This window comes from Cricetulus griseus, chromosome 3 (genome assembly GCF_003668045.3).
Source record: "Cricetulus griseus strain 17A/GY chromosome 3, alternate assembly CriGri-PICRH-1.0, whole genome shotgun sequence".
NCBI lineage: Eukaryota > Metazoa > Chordata > Mammalia > Rodentia > Cricetidae > Cricetulus > Cricetulus griseus.
The window spans coordinates 4,543,929-4,561,968 of NC_048596.1; the positions used below are offsets into that span (position 1 = coordinate 4,543,929).

Consider the following 18,040-nt stretch of genomic DNA (forward strand, 5'->3'; position numbering starts at 1 on the left):
TCACCTGAAACCCACAATTAGAGCCCCAAGGACCAGGTCCATGTCCATGCTGAAGGTTGAGAGCACAGGGGTGGAATGTGGCCATCTCTTCCAGGAAGGCAGGTTTGCCCAACACCTGGATGAGGGTGGCTGGAGGGATAGTGGGCCTGTCATAGACTCCCTGCCCACTGCCAGCACCAGGTGTTCATGTGCCTCAGGCTGCTCAAACTGGGTTAGCAGAAGCTGGAGATGGTCCCCCTCCCCCTCCCATCAACACTGAAATGTGAAGTTGTGGGGTTGGTGTGCTGTCTATGACCCCAGGCTGAGAGGACAGTCAAGAGAGCTTGAGAAATGTGTGGTGGACAGGGTGGAGCTGAGCAGCACTGAAGCCCATGCCTCTGCCCCACCAGAGGAGCTGCTGACCCACGGGGGAAATGAGGTGGCGACTCCACTAATTTCTGTTTTTGTCAAATGAGTTTGAGTTGACTTCGGACGCTTACAACCAATGTTCAGCTGAAAGCACAGGGAAGCACAGAAACCCAGTGCTTTCAAAGGTGGGGACGTGCTGTGCAATGCAGCCAGAACCAGCAAAACAAGTTAGAGAGACACAAAGACCAGTTGGTTCTCCAAGACCCCCAATCTTGCTGCTGCAGTGAAGCCTCTGGAAGGCCCCTGGTCATGCTGATCCCACTGCACAAGGGCTGATGCAGACTGACCGAGACACTTACCTGGGAAAGCGGACCCCAACGGCAAACACAACGATGCCACTTTCTCTCAGCTGCTTAGCCGGCAGAGCCACGGGGCCCTGGGACTTGCCATCCGTGATGACGATAAGGAGCTGGGGCACAGTACCATTTCTGCCTCCTGGGAACCCTCTACGCAGGTGTTTCAGAGCAAGGCCTGTCTCTGTGCGTCCACCTCTGAAGACAAGAGCAGACAGAGGAAGAAATGCATGGGGCAAGCTGAGAAGACAGTCCTGAGGCAAATGGATCCCTGTCAGCAGGGGAGAGTGGTGACTCCTAGCAAAGGCTCAAAGGCACTTCTCCACCATCCAAACCAAAACAGACTCACCAGGCTGGCAGCTGGCCAGTTCAATTAACCCATTACAATAGATTTGAAGTTAGTGAACTGTCTGCCGGCTTACTGAGGCCAAACCTTTCAGCTACATACAGCCTGGTTGGAGTATCACTCATCACTCTGATATGGGTGGAGGGAGGAGGTATGCACACACATATACAATATGTATATACAGATATGTACAGTACACCTGCAGGCAATGTCTGCCTTCAACTCAGTCCTCTGAGAGGAGGCTGCTGCTATTCTTGTGTCCAAACATCCAACCAGTTGGAAACATGGATACAGCCTGCCTGGTCTTTCACTTGCTTGCTCTCATTTGTGTGTGTGTAAGTGTGTGTGTGTGTGTGTGTGTGTGTGTGTGAGAGAGAGAGAGAGAGAGAGAGAGAGAGAGAGAGAGAGAGAGAGAGGGAGAGAGAGGGAGAGAGGGAGGGATGGACAGAGGGACAGAGGAACAGAGGGAGAGAGAGGGAGGGATTGAGAGGAAGAGAGAGATTGACTTTACCACTAAAGAAAGCTAAGCCTCATGCAAATCTGCTATGTGTCCCCTGACCAGGCACCTCTCCTCCCAGTGGCTATTTGGAAAGCCAGGCTCGTTTTAGTTAAGGCCTGACATCCTCAATCCGCCAAGCCTTCTTCGTTTAGCAGAGAGATGGAAAAAGAGCATTGCAATACTGCTGGGGAGTATTTATAGGCAAGACGCAGCATCTTCTTCACTTTTCCTGCTTTTGTCTTCTGCAGGCTCTCAATGGGCAATTCTGTCTGCGAAGCTCCATTGCGTTAATAAAGCCTGACATGAACTAACTCTTAGATGAAGACTGCTGGTCGCCGACACACAGCAGCAACACCACCGATTTAAAAGTCATCTCTTTAACCATTAATTTGTACAGTGGCCTAGTATAAAAAGATGGTAAATGGAGACCAGGGAGCAGAGTATGAGTCCTCCACAGAAATAACCCCGGGCTGGGTTTTTTAAGAGTATTTGTGCAGGAAGCATCTTCGGGGTTCAGAGGAGGAATCCATGTGGGTGGAGCTTTCAGGAAACAGCTGCACCAAGGAAAGAGCATCAGAACCAGTTAGCCCTGCTGACCCGGGAAACCAGAAACAATAGTGTGCCTTAGGGTGAAGGGACAGAGCTGAGCCAGGCAATGGGCTTAGCAACGGGAGCACCAGTGCCAACGAAGCCCAAAGCTTGTCTTGATTTCTAACTTATGCAAGCTCTTTACAGTAATTCTCTTTGTTCAGCTGCACCGAGTTAATAAGTGACAGCAACACTCTCAGGATCCCGTGGCCCTCACTGCACTGGATCAAAGTTAAACGCCAAAGATGTCAGGAGGCTTTGGGTCCTCATGACTGCTAGTTTACCAGAACAGAGTCATCTTCAGGCTGTCTCCCACACAGATGGAATTACAGTGCTAACATTCCCATTTCTAAATGTAATCCTCACAGCTAACTGTTCAGAAATGTAAGCGTGTGTGTGTGTGTGTGTGTGTGTGTGTGTGTGTGTGTGTGTGTGTGTGTGTTTCAATATTCTTATTTGACAGGGAGAAGAGGCCCTGGTTCACAGACTTTTAGGGATAACTGTTGATATTTACTGACACTTACCATGTCCCAGGCATTGTGCTAAACCTATGGAAACAGAGAGACACATACAGACATACAACATGTGGGGTTAGTGTTCGCTCGCATACTTTCATCACAGCTTCCTGAGATTGAGGGGGGAAAATCTTGTCTAAAGTTAAATAGCTCAAGGTGAGTACAGACTGGATTTGAACCCTGAACCCTCTACTTCTGGACACCAAGTTCTTTGTTTTGTTTTGGTATTTTGTGTTTTTATTTTTCAAGACAGGGTTTCTCTGTATAAAAGTCCTGACTGTCCTGGAACTCTCTGTAGACCAGGCTGGTCTCACACTCAGAGCTCCTCCTGCTGCTGCCTCCTGAGTGCTGGGATTAAAGGCGTGTGCCACCACCACCCAGCCCCAAGGTCCTTATTCGTTATGGTTAGACAGGCTCACAGTCAATTCACCTGTTTCACACCTACCTAGGAAAGGGTCAGAACTGGAATTTAAACCCATTTGAGCTCCTAGAAACCCATGTTCTTTCCTCTCTATGGGTCAGCAATGTGCGGAGAAATAGATCCTACTGCCCATTTTATAGTTTTACTGGAAAAGAGACATTCCTGTTCGTTTCCGTACATTGTACAGAGACCACATGACCTGCAGGCTTTTACTGAACATGTCCCAACTCTTTTCTGTGTGTTCTGCCTAAGTGCTCATAAAACTCTCCCAACACCAAGGTGCTGGTGGCCAAGGAGTGCCCTACGTCTTCGTGTCCTCCCCTGCCTGGGCCCTGAGATCCAGGGGCTCCTGGCTGTAGTCTTGAATTCTGTATTTCTCAGTGAGACCCTGCTCTCACTCCAGGGCATCTCTTGCCTCCTTGTCCATCACTCTTGTTCTTCTTACAGGCTTGAGGCTTAGGGACTGAAAGAAAAGGCATTTGTCCTCTGTGACCCTGTTTCCACTTGTCACACGGGCCGTCCTGGCCACCTTCAGAGTGACACTGTGTTCCTTTCCCTTTACACATGCAGGACAAGTCATGGATTTAATCCAGATTTTCGTTACAAAGCCTGGAAGTCTGAGACACTCAAACCCATTTTTTCTCATTTGGTCTAAACTTGCATCTTCCTTGTCACCAGCCTGTGTTTAGAAAGAAGCTAATTATTCAAAGGTCCAGCCCCCCTCCCAAGTGGGTCATGGTGCCCCTCTTCACAGCTCAGTACACAGGTGCCAGGCTTGCTGCCTGGTATCCTGCTGGCCTTGCCCAGGTTGACTCCTCCGCTGCCTTCCCGCCAAGGCCAGGAGAGTCTCCCGGTGACTCTGGCCTCTGAAGCATGAGAAGAAATTCTCACCATCCCACAGACCACTACCATCTCTGAATCTGTTCTCAGCTCTGCCGCTGGCTCCACATGAGGTGGCCGGAGGCTACGATGCCAAGATATCCATGATGTCACCATGGCACCAAGCTAAATGGAGAGCCAAAGGTTTGCAGTAGACAGTCATCCTGGCAGAAGTTAGGTGTGCCCTGTGGAGAGGCCTCTAAGCATTTTCTGTTGGTGTAGCCAAGTCATTAAGCGCAGGGGCTCTTGAGTTAAAGGGTCTCAAATACCTTTACTATGAAGACTTAAGCCAGGTGAACCCAAAAATGTGACCTAGCCTGAGTTCAGTTGTCCTTCCATGCTAGAGCGGGGAAAGAGCGGCGCCGTCTGAGGATGAAATGGGTCCAGCTCCATCCAGGGAGACGTGAGAGTGAGGGACACGGGGCGAGTGGTCACCCACAGGCATGTAAGAAGCTGAACCTGAAGATGAATCTCAAGTCCTAGCATACATAAAAGTCAGTCGCCTAAAGATGTTGTTCTCAGAACCCGAGGTCAAACCGACAGGCACATTACCCAGGGCCAGATAACAACATTCTAAACCAGTTCTGCCACTCTCATGACTACAGTGCCAGGCAGGTGATGGGCAGGTGAGCTACCATAGGACAGACTTCGAAAGGTGTCACATGAGAAACCATACTTCAAGTGCATCCATGCGCTGTGTGTGCAGATGAACACACGCACACATCCAAGCACGGTGTGTGCAGATGAGCACAGTAGAAGTGTGGTGAACAGGTCTCCCAAGCTGAGCTGCTACCTCGTGTTCTCCAGGTAACCTCACACGCTTTACCAGGAAGGACCTTCATTAACCCTCTCTTCTAGGTAACTCACAACCACGAATAGTAGCAATATTTTTTTTTACCTTGGATGTTATCATGTAATAATAAGGGGCAGCCTTGAAAATTACTCATTATGCACAGCTGGGTGGGAGGTGGGTGGGGCTGAGCCCTTCACGGCAGCGGCTTTACCAGGTGTGGGGGCCACACTTTAAATCCCAGCACTCAGGGAGGCAGAGGCAGTCTGTGTGAGTTCAGGGAGAGTTCTGGGCCAGTCTAGACTATACAGTGAGACCTTGTTTCAAAAGTGGGGGAGAGAGAGGAAGGAAGGAAGGAAGGAAGGAAGGAAGGAAGGAAGGAAGGAAGGAGACAGACAGACGTAAGCAATCAGCCAGCTTTAGTGTGACCATGGCACTATCCCATTATACTGACTTGAAAGCTATCCTCTTGATGTTTGTCTTCACTTCCTGTCGGGTTGAAAAGGAGTCCAACGGGAATTCCAGATGAGGAGTGGAACCAAACTGCAAGGCTCCCACTCTGACCTGTAGGAGGAGACAGGGCCAGAGGCCCCAGAGATGTCAGACAAATCATGAACATTCCAAAGAAGAAAGCCCCATGTCTGTCTCCTGGCCACTCAGCAAATGCTGTGTGGGAACTCTGGACAGCCTCCCTTGAAACACGGTTCTACAGATCAGCTGGAGAATCAGGAAGGACGTGGTCAGATATGCCTGTGAGCTGCTATGACAGTCAATCATCTCATGTACCTGCCCCTAAAGGCATCACACACACACACACACACACATACACACACACACACACACACACACACACACACGTCGGGGTAAAACACACTTTCACACAAAGGTAAAGGCGAAACAGAAGGGGAATTTACGGCTCATGGAGGCAAGGGTTGGTTTCCTCCACGTGTAAAAGGACAGCAATCCAGCAGAAAGCCGGCCAAAGACATGAACAAAGATCAAAGAAGGGAAAAACAAATGGTTCTTTAATGGCAAGACATTTGGCCTTAGGAAAACAATACCATTTTCCCATCAGCTTAGTAAAAAAAATAAAACAACAACAAAGCAGATGCACTGTCTGCCAAGGGAACCACCGCCCCCGCCATTGCGGGTAAGAATGTAAACTGTATCAGATCTATGGAGGGCAATATGCAGCTAAAAGTGCATATGGCTGCTGGAGATTGTCTTAGAGATACTCTTCCGCCAAGTGAAATGAGACATTTACACAAGATGACAGCGTATTTGTAATAGCAACAGTCCATCAATAAGGCTGGCTAATTAGTCCTGGTAAATCCTCACGACAGGCTAATTATCTGTAGTAGCTGCATACACACATACAGAGAGATGGTAGATTGCCAACATACTCTGACATAAAAAGACAGACAGGGGGCAGAGGAGAGCCAGGTGCAGAGTACACCACTGTTACAGGAAAGGAGAACATGGAACCACATCTTGGTGTTGCCTGTAGCTGTACAAAGTGGACCTGTAAGGCCACTCAGCACAGGCAGGGGGATCTGGTGACCAGAGCAGGTGGCGTGTCAGGTGAAAGGGGAATGTCCAGTGCAGACTTTCTCCTTTTCCTGTCACTGCCCTCCCTTTTACTGAACCATGAAAAGCAGTTATTTGGTTGAAGGGGTGGGAGGAATTCTCTAGAGACCAGCAGCTGGTCCCGCTTGCTTGGATTAAGCAGGAAGGACACAGCTTCAAATCAAATCACACAGGAAACAGCCCTAGTCAGTAGTTAAGGCATTTCATTTAATCGGTGCTTTGGGAGCACAATCGGGCCTTTTATCTTGAGTTTACTGTACACAGAAGCAAACCGCCCAGGTCTCTCTCTCTCTGCACAGGGCCATTAAAGCCGGAAGTGTCTGAGTTTGTAAGTGTTAAGACTTCAAACACTCCAACTCTACCTAAACAGGCCAACTTAAAGCTACTGGGAAATGAGTCCTAAAACTAAATGAATCAAATTAAGTGGCAAATCAAACACAACGAACAGTAAAGACAGAAAGCCTGAAGCCACATAAACGCTGCCCAGCAAGCCTTTCTACAGAATGCCTGCCGTCTGTCAGTCAAGGCACTGGCTCACCCAAACAGACACCGTGTTCCCTGTTCCTCAAGGTGTGTGTGTGTGTGTGTGTGTGTGTGTGTGTGTGTGTGTGTGTGTCTGTGTCTGAGTGTCTGTGTGTGTATGCAAGAGTGTGTGTGCTTGAGGAGGCCAGAGGCCAACCTTGGGTGTTGTTGTTTCTCCATGTTTTGAAACAGGAGTTTTTACTGGGACCTGGGGACTGATCAGGCTAGAGTAGCTAGCCCACTTCTATCTCCTCAGTTCCAGGGTGACAAGTGTGTGGCACCATGGATGGCTTTTTACGTGGGTGTGTGGAATAGAACTCAAGTCTGGACAGAGCAAGCCCTTCTACCTGTTCGGTTGTCTGCGCTCCCTCCTCCCCCGGCCCCGGCTTCTCAGTCTTGCTGAGAGAGAGTCTTTCTTAGGTTAAACCCACACTGATCTCCCCGAGCATCCGTGGTCTACTGTCCTAAGATGGAGTCACTCTGTACTCTTTCACATGAGCTGCTCCCTCTTACACAGAAGCTCCCATGTTCCTCACTGCCCTGGCTCTGTTTCAGGCCCTGACCTAGAATTCCATACATTTCTACGTCATGGTTTGAACTCAAAGTCTATATTTCAGGTCCCCCATTTTGATCCCTCAATCCTCAGCTTGTGGTGCTATTTTGAAGGCTTCAGAGCCTTGAGAAGGGGGTGCTGGCTGGTGGGAGTGGGTCACACAAGGCAGGCCTCTCAACAGTCCACCCAGCCCTGGTTTCAGTTCCCTCGCTCTCCTCCCTGGTCTTTACCATGGAAATAGCCACACAGTCTCATGCTCTCACTGCCAGAGATGCAGCCACATTCACAGCCTGGCATTCCCTACCATGATGGGCTAAAAGACCCCCGAATCCATGTCAAATAAACCTTTTCCTCCCTTTTGGTCACAATGACACAAAAATAGTCACAACACACACAGCGATACTTAAGTCCCCCTGGGCTGTAGAGATTCCCCTCCTGACAGCATCAGCCCAAGCGTTGCTGGCTTGTTTTTCTTACTGTGTTCACCCCATTCCATACCCCCATTCTCTCCACTATCACAGACTGCCACACTGCTTGCTGGCTGTCAACTGGCCATGCATAGTGGGGTGTGTGTGTCATTACAGCATCCTAGCCCAGAGGCTGCCCACTGGGAGAGACAGACGGATGAGCTGGACAAGTCCTGGGCTAACAGTCAAGTGTCCCACCTCTCCCACAGTTAACCCTGTCTGAGATTGCTCTATGACCCTCAGGCATCATTTAACGTCTCTGAGACTATTTCCCCTTCTGCAGAACATGGTATAAAGAATACACATAGCAAGCCAGGCATTGGTAGTGCACACCTTTAATCCCAGCACTCGGGAGGCAGAGGCAGACAGATCTCTGAGTTCGAGGCCAGTTGGCTGGCTCTACAGAGTGAGTTCCAAGACAGCCAGGGCTACACAGAGAAACCCTGTCTTGAAAAACCAAGATGAAAAAAAAAAAAAAAAAGGAAGGCAGACATCAGGACCAGTGAGCTGCTCAGTGGGTACAGGAGCTGGCTGTGGGACCTGATGGCCTGAGTTTGAGCCCAGGAACCACAAGGTGGAAGGAGCAAACTGGTTCCCAATAGTGGTCCTGACTCCATGTGTGCACACACAACTGCATACAGCAAACGTAAATCTGTCTCCTGATTCCATGTGTGTACACACACCTACATAAACGTTAAAAAAAAACCAAAACATTAAAGACTAAACATGTCATATTTCTCCTCTCCCAACTTGCCACCCATGGGGTCTCCTGGACACATTAGGCTAATGTCAAGGTTGACTATGTTTGATCTGTATGCCATTTCTTCTAGGAGTAACTCGTGGTGGGGATCTTTTTTTTTTTCAGATTTTTTTTAAAATTTGAATTAGAAACAAGATTGTTTTACATGACAATCCCAGTTTCCTTCTCCCTCCCGTCCTCCCCTACCAACCCCCCCCCAATTAAAACCCTACCTATCACATATCCTTTCTGCTCCCCCTGGAGGGTGAGGCCTTCCATAGGGTGTCATCAGAGTCTATCGTATCCTTTGGGATAGGGCCTAGGCCCACCCCTGTGGTGGGAATCATTTTTAAAGCAGGGTTCTGGCTGGAGGAAGGTGGAGGGCCAGCAGGTCTCTGCCCCAGTCCCTTTAGGCTGATACTCTGTTGATACCATGCTCAGAACCTCTGGGTTGCTCCTGTATGGACCGAATGAATGGCATCCCTAGTGTCAGAGGCCAGGCCTGACTGCCTACACTCCAGGGCAATGCGCTCACACTTGCAAATGACACCCCTTCTCTCCAGACAGCCTGGCCCACCCTCATTCCAAGCCTTGTTGTTCCCACACCCTCCAGCTTTTACAGGACTAAGCCAGGAATGTTGCCTTGGAAAGCCATTTCCTTCTCACTCACCCTGTGACCAGTCTCTAATTCAGATAATTATGGCTTTCCAGACTATATCCGTTCTTTTATTTCATTTTTGGGTGGGTTTACATGGTTGAAAATTCAGAAAGTGTTTATATATAGCACCAGTCTATCTTTTCTGGACTTGAACCCTACCTCATTCATAATTAAGGATGAAAGGGAACCTTAGTCGGTTCTTACCTATTGCCTACCAATGCACGTTCAGATTGCCTGAAATCTTTTATGGTGACTGGTGACACTGTAATCAATACTGTTTGGGGGAGGGGGAACTCAGGAGCAGACTGCTAGGTCGGAGGGCCCAAGCCCCTGCCACTGTGTGGGAGCAGTTGGTGTGGTCCCCATGGAAATGGAAGAGTTTGACATTCCTATGCTTCTGGAACATGGGACATTCATTTCTTAAGGCTTGTTCATGGAGCTTGTCACTGAGCCCCCAAGTGCTTCTGTTCAGCTGGGGAATGAAAACAGCTACAGAGTTGGGGATCTGATGCTGAGTCGGGGAAGCTGGGGGGACTCGGCACACAGCTGAGGGCCATCTGTGGTTCTCTTTGTGAGAGCTGTGTTCATTAATCATCATGCTGTTGTTGGGTTATTCAAAATTGTCCTGAAGGGACCAGCTCCCCATTTCAGCAGCCTTAACAGCCTAACACATGCTTGCCTGACCTTGCCTCGGTCACTAGGAGGTCAGATGCCTGCCTCATGGCAAGGAACCAATCAGAAGTCAGCTGGTGGTGCTATGCTTTACGGCTCTGGGTGTGCTTTATGGACAAGTGCACAGCAATGATGCGCAGAGCATAGCAACCACCCTGGGAGGGCCTATGGGCCATAACAACCAGTTGACCAATCAACACAGGGTAAGCCCTGCAAGCCTGGAGGCACACCAATCCTGAGCCTGTGTGTACCCCTAGACACTCCCCTTATGCTGCCCTATAAGTTCTCTATGCAGAGCTTCAAGCTGTCTTTCCCAGTCATCCGCCATGGCAGGTGTATGAAAGACCTGAGCTAACATGGGGTTGGCTCGTTAAACAACTACAATAAAGCCTCTTGCTGTTTGCATCGAGTTTTCGACTCCGCCCGGTGATTGGGGTGGCCGTGGTCCTGGCTGAGATCCGGGGGGGCCTGAGCCTCCCGGGGTCTTTCAGTCCTGTTTTAGAAACAAGAGCCACAGTTGCCCCAGTCTGTGATTTGTGATGTTTGAAGCCAGGAAGGACGTGACATGATGGTGCTCTCTGGACTTGATCAGACAGGAGTAGATCTTTTCAAGTGACCAGAGAGGACAGATCTGGGCTTCACACTGAGACTCCAGTCTGCTCAGTGAGCATTCCCTTTCCTGAGGATCCAGGGATAAAATTTTAATTGTTTAGAGGGAGGACTTCCATGGCCTTAACAACATACCACCCATAGAGCATCCAAAACTTAATTAAGATGCTTTAAACTCAGTCTCTCTGTAGGTGGAAGCTGGAGCCATGTTCATTCCTCTCCAGCCCCAAACCTGGATGAGGCCCTCTTCTCCAGTGCTGTGACTGGGTGGGGGGTTGTCATGGGGCTTAAGTCATTTGGTATGAGCTCTGCCTGACCCAGAAGGAAAGGGGTGCACTTTCAAAGCCTCTATCTTCACTGTAGTGGGACTAGCTGGAAGGACAATGCAGGACAACTTCAGTGTGTGCTGGGAAGAAGCTAAACAACCAAAGCAAGCAGAACTGAGGAGGAAGGGGAGGAGGGAGAGGAGGAGGAGGGAGGGGAGGAGGGAGAGGAGGAGGGAGAGGAGGAAGAGGAGGGAGAGGAGGAGGGAGAGGAGGAGGAGGAGGGAGAGGGAGAGGAGGAAGGGGAGGAGGAAAAGGAGGGAGAGGAGGAGGAAAAGGAGGGAGAGGAGGGAGAGGAGGAGGAAAAGGAGGGAGAGGAGGAGGAAAAGGAGGGAGAGGAGGAAGGGGAGGAGGAAAAGGAGGGAGAGGAGGAAGGGGAGGAGGAAAAGGAGGGAGAGGAGGAAGGGGAGGAGGAAAAGGAGGGAGAGGAGGGAGAGGAGGAGGAAAAGGAGGGAGAGGAGGAAGGGGAGGAGGAAAAGGAGGGAGAGGAGGAAGAGGAGGAGGAAAAGGAGGGAGAGGAGGAGGAAAAGGAGGGAGAGGAGGAAGAGGAGGAGGAAAAGGAGGGAGAGGAGGGAGAGGAGGAAGAGGAGGAGGAAAAGGAGGGAGAGGAGGAAGGGGAGGAGGAAAAGGAGGGAGTGGAGGAAGGGGAGGAGGAAGAGGAGGGAGAGGAGGAAGGGGAGGAGGAAAAGGAGGGAGAGGAGGGAGAGGAGGAAGAGGAGGAGGAAAAGGAGGGAGAGGAGGAGGAAAAGGAGGGAGAGGAGGAGGAAAAGGAGGGAGAGGAGGAAGAGGAGGAGGGAGAGGAAGAAGGGGTCTCTCAACTTCTTGGCTGATCCCCAAGATGGCAGCATCAATCCCATCAGGTTTCACTTTGTCCCTTAGTACCTACATTGCACAGACAATCGACTCTTTTTGCTTCTGTCACTTGAACAGACAAGACACGTTTGCACTCACCCTCCCAGGGCTGATGTCCAGAGCATCACAGACAGCGATGGCAAAGCGCTTGGCTCTCTCAAAGCTCCCTTTCCCGATGCTGTGAGAGCCATCTAACAGAAAGAGGATGTCGGCCGCCGCAGAGCACCACATCACTGGAGACAGAGCAGATGGGGGGATCACACCGGAAGCTCCCACATTCCAGAGACTGTGATGTAAGGGCCTGGTTGTGCACATGTCTTCAGCCATGTCACGGGAGTCCTGTGAAGAGGGTCTTCTGGGCTGGTCGAGGCCCCAGCCATGAGGGTCATGATCTTAGTGGGGTACTCCGACATATGCGGCTGAGTGACCCAAGAGTCCAAGCAACAGCAGGGGCCATGCCTCGAATATACTTCAGCACTGCTTGAGGTGTGTCTTAGTGTGTGTGTTTGGGGGGGGGGGGTAATTGTTGTAATAAAACACCATGACCAACAGCGACGTGGGGAGGAAAGGGTTTCTTTGACTCACACTTCCATATCACGTTTATCATGGAAGGCAGTCAGGACAGGAACTCAAGCAGGACAGCGAGCTGGACACAGGAGCTGCTGCAGAGGCCACAGAGGGGAGCTGCTTCCTGGCTTGCTCAGCCTCCTTCCTTGCACAACCCAGGACCACCAGCCCAGGGGTGGCCCCACCCACAATGGGCTGGGCCCTCTCAATCACTAATTAAGAAAATTACCTACAGGCTTGCCTACAGCCTGATCTTACCGAAGCATTTTTCTCGATTGAGCCCCTGCACCCAGACGACTGTGGCTTGTGTCAAGTTGACATGAAACTGAAGCACAAGTTGTGTCTGACACACCTGCTCATGCAACCCTGTCAGCTCCCGGACTGTTTTATTTCTTTGGATGTCTTCTTGAGACTTCCTATACCACACAGTTCACCACTTAATGTACATAATTGACATGTTTAGTGCTTGCACGCTGGCTCCTACCGCCACCACGCTTGGTGGAGGGACATTGTCTGCCACCTCAGTAGGACCAGTCAGTACTTTTAGCTGTCATCTAGCTATGATCTCTGCTCCTAAGCAGTCTGTTCTTGCCTATGTTGTGTGTGTGTGTGTGTGTGTGTGTGTGTGTGTGTGTGTGTGTTTACGTGTGTGTGTGTGTGTGTGTGTGTGTGTGTGTATGTGTGTGCACACCTGTATATCTGTGCAATACAGAGCTGGTGGCATATATGTTCCTCAATTGCACTCTATTTTACTTTTTGACTCCCTGTCTCTCACGGGTTGACCAGGGAGCCTGGTGTGTTTGTTCCCCTATCATCCCATCATGTGATGGGATGACAGCCCCCCCCACCCGCCACACCCAGCTTTATGTGGGCACTGAGAATCCAAAAACTTTACCCACTGAGCCACCTCCTCAGCCTGAGATTTGTGTTTCCACTCCCACCAGACAGATGAGGGAAGCAGGAAGTGTGAACCTGGAGCCAAGTAACCGAGCACCAGGAAGTAGTGGAGCCAGGAATGGAACCGAGTTCCCCCAAGTAGGAGGGTGGAAGGGAGGGAGAGCCAGGCAGGGCTTGCAGGAAAGCACTATTTTGGCTTGAGCAGGTAGAAGGGGAAATATGGCAGCAAATACGGGTGGTTCGGTAGATGACAGAAAGCCCTGAGACAGGCTGAGAAATTCAGCCACGGAGAGGGCTGCTTCAACAGCAAGTAGGTAAAGTCACTTAGCAAGCACAAGGCTTGCTGACTGAGAATGATCCCCAGCACCCACGTGGTAGAAAGAGAACCAGTTAGTTCTTCCAAGTGATGTCTGACATCCATGTGCAAGTCCTACCAATGTACTCATGTGCTCGCGCACGCACACGCACACGCACACGCACACGAGCACACACACACATAAAAATTCAACTTAAAATTCAGTGACAAGGAGGTTGTTTTTGTTGCTGCTCCTTGTAATTATCACTAGTTTAACCAAGGAAAGTAGGAATTATCAGAAGGGCTGAAGAGGGGGGGAAGCAACTGGCCATGCCCTTCATTACAGGAAGCTGGGGCCACAGTGAAAGCACTCAGGTAGAGCATGGCTTCGCTGGGCCCACTGCACAGAGGTCTGAACAGCCCTGTGTTTGGAGGAGTAGGCGAGCCGAACTTACTTTTGCTGGCCACTGCGATCTTCCCAATGGTTTCCCGGCTGACATGGACTTCCTGAAGAGGGATGGACGGGGACACTGGGAGAGAAAAAACAGAGGCAGTCATGACTCAGGAGGGTGAGAGGTGTCTGTGTCAATACATTATGTGATCCAAAGGAACAAAGCAAAGCTAAGAAGTCCAGCATTCCTCTCTCAAAAATCACCAGCGGGTGTGGCTGGGGCGTGGTGGCACATGGGACCATAGGATGCCCTGGGTTTATCATTGAGACCCCACCCCAGGGCCCAAGTACCACGGATACTTGGACACATGGAGAGCATTTAAAATCTCTCCACTCCTGCGAAGTAACTTTATATTTGAGTGGCTTGTGCGGGGGGAGTTTTTGTTGTTTGTTCTTAACAAAGATGGCTATGAAAGGATGATGACCCTGAGGATTTCTGTCCTTGATCATAACTGTGCTCCTTCTGGGTACAGCTCTTTGCTGTGGATCCAGGTACATTCTTACACGGTTCCCAATGTGTTGCTGGGGTAAATATATATATATATATATATATATATATATATATATATATATATATCTCACTGTCATAAAACTTAAAATTCACAGAAGAGACAAATCCACAGAAAAAGCACCAGAGCTAATGTTCAAATGGGGTACCTGGATGCTTATACGTGCAAACTCATGGTTAATTTTAAATTTTAAATATAATTGCAAAAGGATCCAGTTGGGAATTTTCCCCACAATGGTGATGCTGTAAATTGATAAAAAGCTTTCTAGAAAACAAGTGGACCCAGTGAACCAGGAATCATAAGAAATGTTTCTACCCTTCGACCCTGCAGTATTGTAACTGAAAACAAACCAGGGGCAAACAGTGGCAGTGAGAGGGAACACGGCATTAGGCCCTCTCCTTCAACATTCCTTGTGCTAGGGAAGGGCCAAAGACAGACAACAAACAGAAACGTGAAAAAATGTTGATATATTTACAATATAGTTAATATGATCAAGAGCAGAAAGGTTTAAGAGTAACACGTTCACTGATAAGTTTTTCATGCTTTTTATATTCAGTCAAATTATAACAGATTATGAGCAGTTAGGGAGTGTAGCTCAGTGGGTAGAAGGCTTATATGCCAGCCACAAGGCTGTGAGGTCAATTTCTGGCACCCCAAATTCAAAGAAAAATAAGAAATGACCTTCGAAGGTGGGGATACCACACCAAAAGGGGCTCAGGACTGTTTTATGATGTCTTGAGCGGGAGGACACCCAGGGAGCTACTCTGCAAAGCCAGCTCCCCACTGCAGCTTCAAAGTATGGGTATCTAGTTGCAGACTGCATTTGGAGTTCCTGGACGGACATAACACAATGGGCGGCACCACAGGCAAGGGGACAAGCCTGGGGTGGAGAGCCCTGCAGCAAGTAAGCACAAGGGCAGATGAAATGACAGTGAGCCATGGGGGAGCCAGGCGGGAAGGAGGAGTCCTGCGCTACAGCAGCTTGGAGCCACGGGGTTTGCAACTGCAGGGAAACTGATAGCAGACAAGACACTTAAGAGCATGTTGGACTTGGGAACAACACCAACACAGGTGTTACTTGGGCAGCCTGTTCACTCAGTACCCGCCAGGCTCTGCTTCCTGGCTCCTCTCCATTCACCAGGCTCCGTGAGCACTGCTCTGGTCTCCATTTCCTGTTGCAGCAGGGCAGTCCTGCCTCCCATCACTAAGCTGACCCAGCACAGTCCCATGGTATGGAGCATCTAGGATGGGCTTTCTGCTTCATTGCACTGGAGACCATCAGGGGCTGTCTGTCAACTCCTGGAGAGTGCAGCAGCTTATCCCATAATCCCCTGGGGCCCTTGCTCCCTGGAAATTCCCCAACATAGGAACAGGCTTTGTCTTCCATAGCTCTGCTCTCTGCTTGCATTCCATAGACACAAAGGTTTCCTGAAATGAGTCTGAGTTATTGACAAAGAGCCCAGTAGTCAAAGACTCCTTCACAGCCACATAACACTGAAGTACTGTTCATTTCTAAAGACTTTGCAGGAACCCCAAACCTACCTTCCCCATGGCAGGAACACTGGTGAGATCCATGACCAGAGGCCACCTGTTAAGTCACTCGGCTAACTGTACCCCCCATCTCCCACCTCCCCCCCCCCCCCCCGAGGAAGCCATCAGTGGTCAGAAAGTCACAGAAGGAAGCTCTGTGTCTGGTCTTATAGGGAACGGGATCTAGGTGGCTGAACAGAGAACTGACATAATCTGGGAGCCCCAGAAGACCTGTGCTGGGCACAATATGATGGGAAGGAGTTTACTCGGGTAACAGTGACAGGACGTGGGGGTGGGTGGGGGATGTGATCTGGGCAGAGTGGCCACCAGGAATCAGAACCTCTGTGAAAAGGAGAAAGTAAGAGTGCTATACAAAAGGAAGACACTTGCCACGGGGGACTCACAAAGTAGAAAGTCACTTGGAAGCTTTTGGCAGGGGCAAATGTGACCAGATATGTACACGGAAAAGGCCGCTGTGTGGAGAATGGTGTGGAGGGGCCAGGCGAACCCAAGCAGTTCATCAGGAGGCAACCGTAGAAGCCCAAGCAGATGGGAACTAGGCTAGGGAGACTACCAAGCAATGGAGATGAAGATTTAAGAGACTATTAAAGCTAAAATCTGTGGGTGAGGTGCTTGCTGTGTCAGCGTGAGCACCTGAGTTCGTATCCCCAGTCCCCATCTATAAGCTGGGAGCTGTGGTGCATGTCTGTAACTCCAGCACTGGTGGGGGACACAGGACAACCCCAGGGGCTCACAGGGCAGCTGCCCAGCTAAAAGGGTGAGCTGTGGGTTCAGCAGAAGACCTGGCCTCAAAAACTAAGGTGGAAGACACCAGACATCAACCTCTGGCTTCAGGATTTGCTCGTATGGGCAAGCGTACTCTTTGCCCTCTCTACATTCACAAATATCTTTCTCAAAACTGAAGTTAAAGTCAGTAGGATTGGAAATAAGCCAAACCCTCAAAATTTACAGCCCATCTAGAGACACCTTACCTGTGGAGAAGAGGAGAAGGCAGACAGCTGGCAGAGACAGAAATGGAGGCATGCTGTCAGACCTAAAGGGTCAGGAAAAGAAAGCAGACATCAGCACCAAGTTCTGTGACTGGCCACAGCAGGCCTCTCATACACACCCAGGGACAGCACACTGGAGGACGCAGCATGATCACTGCAGCCTGGAGAAGACAAGTGCCCCAAACCATGAAGGCTTTTCCCCAAATACTCTAACCTTCAGCCATCTATTTCCAGATATCACTCCTGCCTCAAATCCAGTCAAGGTCTCCACAGCCTTTGGGAGAGATTTTTCTTGCCCTGCAGGGTCCCAGCAGGCCATAGGATCCCTTTTAAAGTAACGCCCTCCTCCAGTTCTCCAGAAGCGAGCAAGGCACACCCTCATCTTCTAACCAAGTCAGGAAACCTCTCTCCAGTTACTGAGATTGTGTGCAGAGAAACAGCTGCAAAATGCCCTAGTTTGTTTTCTGTGGCTGTGGTAAAACACCATGACCAAGAATTTGGGGAAGAAAGGGTTTATTTGGCTCCCATCATTGAGGGAAGCCAGCAGAAATCTGGAGGCTGGAACTGGCACGGAGACCAAACCACTTCCTAGCTTGTTCAGCCTCCTCTTTTATAGAACACAGGAAGGACCACCTGCCTAGGGATGACGCCACCCACAGTGGGCTGGAGCCTCCTCCATCAGTCATTAGTCAAGAAAATGCCACCACAGGCCAGTCTGGTGGAGACATTATTTTCTCAATTAAGGATCCCTCTCTTCCCAGACAACTCCAGCTGTGTCAAACTGACAAAAAAAAAAAAAAAAAAGAGAGAACCCTGCTCCCTCAGTGTTGCCAGAAAAATGACATCAGGAGAGTCCCAGGTACATCAAGGGAAAAGGCAGCTGGGGAAGCCGTTGGACAGCTGAGGGGGCTGTGTGATTGCTGATCCTTGTCTGCCAGCAAGGCAGACTCGGGACTTTTTCTCAGCGTGTATCTTCCCTTATGCCTTACACTGCCCACCTGCCAATGGGGGTAGGAGGCAGACAGAGGAGGCAGTGGGAAGCCAGGCACTGTAGGGCTCC

General features: G+C 50.0%; 1 protein-coding gene across 1 annotated transcript in view; it reads right to left on the reverse strand.

Moving 5' to 3' along the window:
* Vwa2 (von Willebrand factor A domain containing 2) overlaps window positions 1-17,014 on the reverse strand; it is a 29,473-nt gene extending 12,459 nt beyond the window's left edge. The window contains exons 1-5 of the mRNA XM_035443055.1: window positions 16,963-17,014; window positions 13,936-14,010; window positions 11,821-11,954; window positions 5,194-5,303; window positions 708-899 (exon numbers count right to left, since the gene is read on the reverse strand). Of these exons, the coding sequence (XP_035298946.1) occupies window positions 708-899; window positions 5,194-5,303; window positions 11,821-11,954; window positions 13,936-14,010; window positions 16,963-17,014 (563 nt within the window). The remainder of the gene's footprint in view (window positions 1-707; window positions 900-5,193; window positions 5,304-11,820; window positions 11,955-13,935; window positions 14,011-16,962) is intronic.
* Window positions 17,015-18,040: the final 1,026 nt, after the last annotated feature.